The sequence below is a fragment of the Babylonia areolata genome, chromosome 19 (genome assembly GCF_041734735.1).
Source record: "Babylonia areolata isolate BAREFJ2019XMU chromosome 19, ASM4173473v1, whole genome shotgun sequence".
Lineage (NCBI taxonomy): Eukaryota > Metazoa > Mollusca > Gastropoda > Neogastropoda > Buccinidae > Babylonia > Babylonia areolata.
Window position 1 is genome coordinate 53550130 of NC_134894.1, and position 7500 is coordinate 53557629.

Below are 7500 nucleotides of genomic sequence, written 5' to 3' on the forward strand. Positions count from 1 at the left end.
GTGCCCTGAACTGTGTGTGTAGTTTAGCCCTAGAGTGCCCTGAACTGTGTGTGTAGTTTAGCCCTAGAGTGCCCAGAACTGTGTGTGTAGTTTAGCCCTAGAGTGCCCTGAACAGTGTGTGTCGTTTAGCCCTAGAGTGCCCTGAACAGTGTGTGTCTTTCAGCCCTAGAGTGCCCTAAACAGTGTGTGTCGTTTAGCCCTAGAGTGCGCTGAACAGTGTGTGTCTTTTAGCTCTAGAGTGCCCTGAACAGTGTGTGTAGTTTAGCCCTAGAGTGCCCTGAACAGTGTGTGTAGTTTAGCCCTAGAGTGCCCTGAACAGTGTGTGTAGTTTTGCCCTAGAGTGCCCTGAACTGTGTGTGTAGTTTAGCCCTAGAGTGCCCTGAACAGTGTGTGTCGTTTAGCCCTAGAGTGCCCTGAACAGTGTGTGTAGTTTAGCCCTAGAGTGCCCTGAACAGTGTGTGTAGTTTAGCCCTAGAGTGCCCTGAACAGTGTGTGTCTTTCAGCCCTAGAGTGCCCTGAACAGTGTGTGTCTTTCAGCCCTAGAGTGCCCTGAACAGTGTGTGTCTTTTAGTCTTTTAGCCCTAGAGTGCCCTGAACAGTGTGTGTAGTTTAGCCCTAGAGTGCCCTGAACAGTGTGTGTCTTTTAGCCCTAGAGTGCCCTGAACAGTGTGTGTAGTTTAGCCCTAGAGTGCCCTGAACAGTGTGTGTCTTTCAGCCCTAGCGTGCCCTGAACTGTGTGTGTCTTTTAGCCCTAGAGTGCCCTGAACAGTGTGTGTAGTTTAGCGCTAGAGTGCCCTGAAATGTGTTTGAAGTTTAGCCCTAGAGTGCCCAGAACTGTGTGTGTAGTTTAGCCCTAGAGTGCCCTGAACAGTGTGTGTAGTTTAGCCCTAGAGTGCCCTGAACAGTGTGTGTAGTTTAGCCCTAGAGTGCCCTGAACAGTGTGTGTAGTTTAGCCCTAGAGTGCCCTGAACTGTATGTGTAGTTTAGCCCTAGAGTGCCCTGAACAGTGTGTGTCTTTTAGCCCTAGAGTGCCCTGAACTGTATGTGTAGTTTAGCCCTAGAGTGCCCTGAACTGTGTGTGTAGTTTAGCCCTAGAGTGCCCTGAACTGTATGTGTAGTTTAGCCCTAGAGTGCCCAGAACTGTGTGTGTCTTTTAGCCCTAGAGTGCCCTGAAATGTGTGTGAAGTTTAGCCCTAGAGTGCCCAGAACTGTGTGTGAAGTTTAGCCCTAGAGTGCCCAGAACTGTGTGTGTAGTTTAGCCCTAGAGTGCCCTGAACAGTGTGTGTCTTTTAGCCCTAGAGTGCCCTGAAATGTGTGTGTCGTTTAGCCCTAGCGTGCCCTGAAATGTGTGTGTAGTTTAGCCCTAGAGTGCCCTGAAATGTGTGTGTAGTTTAGCCCTAGAGTGCCCTGAACTGTGTGTGTAGTTTAGCCCTAGAGTGCCCTGACTGTGTGTGTAGTTTAGCCCTAGAGTGCCCTGAACTGTGTGTGTAGTTTAGCCCTAGAGTGCCCTGAACTGTGTGTGTCGTTTAGCCCTAGAGTGCCCTTAGCTGTGTGTGTGTCGTGTTGGGAAGTAAAGTGTTCCTTGTGATTGTGAGAGCCCTCCCCTCACTATCTCTCCTGGACTGTTGTGTTGCAGGTGTCTGCTGTGCACGCTGTCCAGTGTCTATTGGCTGTGACTGACCATTGCCAGGTGCCGGGCTGCTGATGAGCGAGGGCTCATCCAGCTTGTGACATAGTCAGTCATCATCTCCCTCACTCTCTGCTTCTGGGGGTCTGCCGAGACAGACAGCCAAGAGGAGGACATGCACCGGTGGACTGAGAGGTGCTGAAGACGTCTTGTGCTCTCTTGAGATCAGAACCTCACCCACCCACCCACCCTCACCCCTATCCCTCTGTCCAACTCTGCCTGTCTGCCCCCCCACCATCTGTATCGATCAGGATTGCCAGAATTATTGCAGTTCTTCTTCCCCGATCTTCCAAGTGCTGACTCCACCTCCCTCCTCCCCTCCCCTCTCTTCACTCCTGCTGGTTCTGTGTCGGCATTCCTTGCTGCTTGACGTGACGGTGTCTGGCGTTACGTTGGCTGCAAGGTTACTGTCAGTGGAGTCAGGAAGGAGGAAAGTTGGGTGTGTGTGTGTTGTTGTTTTTCCCCCACCGTCATCCTCACATCCTTTCTTGAGTGCTCCCTCCCTCCCCACCAACCTCCCCCCTCCCCTCTCCTTGTCATCACGGCATTGTATGACCTCGTGGCGGAATCTGGGTTTGTTCTGCTCTCGGCCTGACGCTGATTTGAGTTCGCACCAAAAGAGCAACCCCAACTGGCTGGAAGACAGAGAGAGAGAGAGAAATGAAAGGGGAGAGTGAAAACAGGTCCTGGCGGAAATAGATGTCACAGGCAGAGAGCGAGAGAAGGCAGCAGCAGTAGCAGCAGTGAGAACAGCGGTGCGTGGGACAAAGGAGGGCCAGAGAGGAGCTCTGTGTAGTACGGGCAAGGGGAAGGAAGCGCGAGTGAGAGCTGGGTGAGAAAAGAGAAAGGCGGGCTGCTTGCAGGCTGCTGCCGAGAAACGACGTGAAGGCGGCTCACCCTTGGCTGTCTGTGGCGCCAGAGCCGTCACACTGTGAGCGCGGGGACTCCACACACTCTCTCCCTGCCCCACTCACCCTCTCTCCCTTCCGGCTCCACTCGCCCACACAGCACGTCAAGCCGCTCATCATCCCAGCCCGCACCACAACAACATGGACGCCAGTCCGGGGATACAGCACCCTCCAGCTCCCATGTGGACTTCAGTGCCCCTCACTGCCTCGCCGTCCCACCTTCCAGCTGATGGTGTTTTCCCGGTGTGATATACCGAACGTCATCCACGTTTTTTTGGGTGGATATATATACATGTGAGGTGTCGCCAAAATTGTGCGTGTGCCCTTTTTTTTCATTGGACCCTTCAACTTTTCATCTGAACGACAAGGGTGGATTATTTTTGTGTTTTTTCCTATGGATGTCCCCTTATGCGTGAAAAGAACTATGTATAATCACAGTGGTACGGTGAAATAGAAACAAAAACTTCTTCTCACTTTTAGTCCAGCATCAACCAGTCTTCGCCAAACTTAACAGTACAACGATAGATTCAGAAGCTGGATACGATTAAAAGAATTAAATTAAAAAGGGGTAAACACGTAAAGTCAGTGCATGATATTTTCTTCGATTTTGCAGTTAACCCTTTTTAGGTTTTACCAGAAATTCCGCGTGAAAGGCGATGGGGGGGTGTCTGTTTTAAGGTGTGGGAATTAACTGCTATCAGCAACAGAAAAAAAGGTGTCATGATACCAGATTTCTGACTGCATGTCATCAATATCAGATCAACGTTGACAGCGATGTATAGTTTCTATCGGTCAGTCATGGACAAAACTGAAGATCTATAATCGAAGAGAAAAACAAACAAACTCAAAACGAATTGACCAGCTTGGTGTTTATTTCCTTTTCACCCACCGCACAAAATGTTTGGAGAAATCAGTGGTGCTTGGCTTGTGTGCATCTGAAAAGATCAATGCTACTATTCAGGATGTAGTCGTTATATCTGCATTCAGGAACGACCGTTCCAAAAAGGACATTCTCTTTCATGCAGTGGTCTTACAGACATGCAAAGGGATCGATCCATTAGTTCGTCCAGGAATCAATACTGAAGACGCTGTGGGATTTTACAAAAACAAGAACAAAAAAATCAATTGCAAACACAATTGCGTCATTGCAGCCAATAGTGTGCAACGTGTCTGTTTACATGTGAAGCGAAGGTGTCATTGCACGTGTGCCTAATTATTTTTAGGACCTTGACACTGTCGTCATAACTGATTAAAGGACAGGAGTGTCAATATTGTAAACGGCGGCACGTGGCATTCTTGTATGTACCTGACAGCTGTGACTCAGTGTATCGGACAGCTGTCACGCTGTCTAACTCTTGATGACTTCTGTGCTGCGTCTGTGGTGGTTTAACACGGGGCGATTGTTGACAACATGCTACGTTTTTCTGCTGTGTTCGGTGATATGTCCTATACCTCCGATAAAAGGTATGTTGGCATCTGTAACTGAATGAATGTTCGTTTATTGGACGGATACTGAACTGGGCAGTCCATTGTCAGTCAGTCCAATATCGACCAACTAGTTTGTGCTGATTCTAGATCGCTGGATGAAAAAAAAAAACAAAGATAAAAGCTGTTTACTGACGAAACAGTAGAAAAACAAACAAACAAAAAACAAAACAAAAAAAACAGAGGAGTTGTTTTGTCACATTTTCTTTCAGTGATGACTGCTAGAAGTTGTTGATTATTTGACAAAGAGACAATACTTTGGTAATCGTATTGAAAACACGGTCCCACAACAAAACAAACTAGTGTTTCCTTCAGTGCAACGTTTTATCGGCCGTTTACCAGCTGGCCATCTGTTTAAAAGCAATAGACGTCGGTGGATATTTATGTGCAGAACTGTACATCAACTCCCTTTGGACTCACCGACATAATACACGACTTACACTATTAACCATGAACATACAACACGATTAATAAACAAGGTCAGCTTCACCTTCACGTGACCAGTTCAAGAATCATTGTGAAAGGACACCGCTAGCACCCTGACGCCTCCAGCCAAGCGATCCTCTTGCACTCCTTTCCGTCCCCTCCACACTCACAACAGCTTGCTCGTCGTCGCTCTCATCGCCGTTGTCGTCGTCATGTCCGGAGTGACAGCCGCAGCTGTAGCAGCCCTGGTGCTGGCCGTCAGCAGTGCCAGTGAGGGAGGGGTCGAGGGGGGAGGAGGAGCAGGGGGAGGAGCAGGGGGAGGAAGTGTGTACGAAAACGTGGACCTGGCCAACGTGACGCTGGCAGTGCCCGGGGTGACGGGCGTGGTGGTGGTGGGGGAGGACGCCACCTTTCCCCAGCTGACGGGCAACAGCTCCGCCAACCTGTCCAGCGGCACCACAGCGGCCCTTCCCCCGCAGAGACCCGAGCCACCGTACCCGACGTGGGGCCAGGTGGTGGTGGCGGTCATCCTGGGGGTGCTGATCCTGTGCACCATCATCGGCAACAGCCTGGTGTGCCTGTCGGTGGGGCTGGTCAAGAGGCTGCAGACGCCGTCCAACCTGCTGATCGTGTCGCTGGCCGTGGCCGACCTGCTGGTGGCGCTACTCGTCATGCCGCTGGGCGTCACGCTGCAGATCAACGGGGCCTGGGTGCTGGGCCCCAACGTCTGCGACTTCTGGACCACCACCGACGTCCTGCTCTGTACGGCCTCCATCCTCAACCTGTGCATCATCAGCGTTGACCGCTACCTGGTCATCACCAGGCCCTTCCAGTACGCCATGAAGCGCACCCCAAAGCGGATGGCCGCCATGATCACCGCCGTCTGGCTGGTCTCCGCCATCGTGTCCATCCCGCCCGTCTTCGGCTGGAAGAGCCCCCACCAGCCCTTCGACTGCGTCATCAGCCAGGCCATCGGCTACCAGATTTATGCAACGTTCTGTGCCTTCTACCTGCCGCTCTTCGTCATGATCTTCGTCTACGTCAAGATCTGGCTGGTTTCCTCCAAGATCGCCAAGGCCGAGTCGCGGTCCAAGGTGGGCAGCTTCGACAAAGGGGACCAGGCTCACCACGTGGGGCGGCCCTCCAGGGACTCCAACGAGAGCCAGATCCTGCCCAACGGCTCCATGCTGGGCGTCGCCAAGAGCCAGCAGCACAACGGGGACGGCAACGGAGGGGGAGGGGGGGACGGTGACGACGCCTCGCTGGAGAACATGAACATGAACCTGAACACGCACCGGGCCTCCGACAACAGCGACCGCCTGAAGAAGCGGCGCTTCACCATCCGCTCCCTGATCCCCCGTCCCGTGCGCCTGTCCAGCTCCAAGGAGCGCAAGGCCACCAAGACCCTGGGCATCATCATGGGCTGCTTCACGCTGTGCTGGCTGCCCTTCTTCATCCTGGCCCTGGTCAAGACCTTCTGCGCGGACTCGTGCCACGTGCCCATGACGCTGGACAGCATTCTCCTGTGGCTGGGCTACGCCAACAGCTTCCTCAACCCCGTCATCTACGCCCGCTTCAACCGCGAGTTCCGGACTCCCTTCAAGGAGATCCTGCTCCTGCGCTGCAGGGGCATCAACACGCGCATGCGTAGTGAGAGCTACGTGGAACAGTACGGCGGGGCCGACCCCCGGCACAGTTTGCGGCCGCCCATGGACTGCGTTGTCAGGTATAACAGCCAGGGCCAGACCAACGTGCACATCGGCAACGGCTCGGCCCACTCACAAATCGAGGCCAATGTCTAGTGCCCCGCTTGGTGGCACGTTGGGGCACGCTGTTGTGTCTTGTCCGTCTGTTCACCTTGTTGTTGTTTTGTTGTTGTTGTTTTCCATGTTGTTGTTGCTGCTGTTGATGTATATAGCTGGATGGTTGGTTGGTTGATTTATTAGTTGTAGCGCTTCTGCTGCGCTGGTACGTGGTGTGTGTGTGTGTGTGTGTGTGTGTGTGTGTGTGTGTGCATGTGAGAGAGAGAGAGAGAGAGAGAGAGAGAGAGAGGGAGAGAGAGCGGGCGGGGCGTGCATGTTGTGCGGGGTTTCTTACCCTCCTCTTACTTCCAAACCGTGTCCATAAATTCCCTAATTTATAAGTCTGTACTCTTCATACCTTTTAACCGAAGATTAGGAATAATTCCCTTTTTTCGGTTTAAAAAGTGAGCTATTTGACCTTTTCAGACCCGTGACGATCCCTGACCCTGACCCCCCCCGCTCCTTCCTCTACTTCTCCCCCACTCCCCACCCCCACCCCCAGTCTACAACGACACCATACCCACCCTTCTCCCTCACCCACCCCCTTTCCCCACCAACCTTGCCTCTTTTTTTTTATCCTGTGCCGTACAGTAACGGTTGAGGCGTATCGCTTGGACATCCATCTGACCACAAGGAAAGTCCGGATGATTATAATTATTATTGTTATTATTGTCTTCCACCACACTGCACGCCCCTCGTCCCCTACCGCTCCCCCATCGTCCCCCCACACCCCCTCACCCACTCCGCCCCGACTGTTTTACTTCCAACAGAAGCTCGTTGATATTTCTTCACAGTTTGTTGGGTTGTTTTTTTTTCTCTTTTGAGTTTTCTCCTTTTCTCTGTTTTTAGCTGTTGTTCAAAATAAATTTAGATAGGCAATGCTAAAAACAAATGCGTCGAATTTGGAAAAGCGTGCATTAGAGCTAAATTAAAGGTAAAACTACGGGGGGGGGGGGAAAAAGAAAAGAAGATGGGGACTAAAAAGTTTGCGTTCGGGGAAGAGAAGGGGGAGAGAAAGAGAGTGAGAGAGTGAGAGAGACAGAGAGACAGACAAAGGTGAATGTACAATGAGAAAGCGAGATGGGAAAGGGGTGGGGGGAGAAAGAGACAGAGATGATACAGAGAAAGGGAGACAGAGACAAGAGAGGAAGCATTCTGTTGAAAAGTTAGAAGATGAAAGGAATTTCGATAT

At 51.7% G+C, this 7500-nt stretch overlaps 1 protein-coding gene across 1 annotated transcript in view; it reads left to right on the top strand.

Moving 5' to 3' along the window:
- LOC143293845 (5-hydroxytryptamine receptor 1A-like) overlaps window positions 1-7500 on the top strand; it is an 88865-nt gene that overhangs the window by 30440 nt on the left and 50925 nt on the right. The window contains exon 2 of the mRNA XM_076605132.1: window positions 1637-6232. Coding sequence (XP_076461247.1) covers window positions 4719-6232 — 1514 coding nt within the window. The 5' untranslated portion in view covers window positions 1637-4718. The remainder of the gene's footprint in view (window positions 1-1636; window positions 6233-7500) is intronic.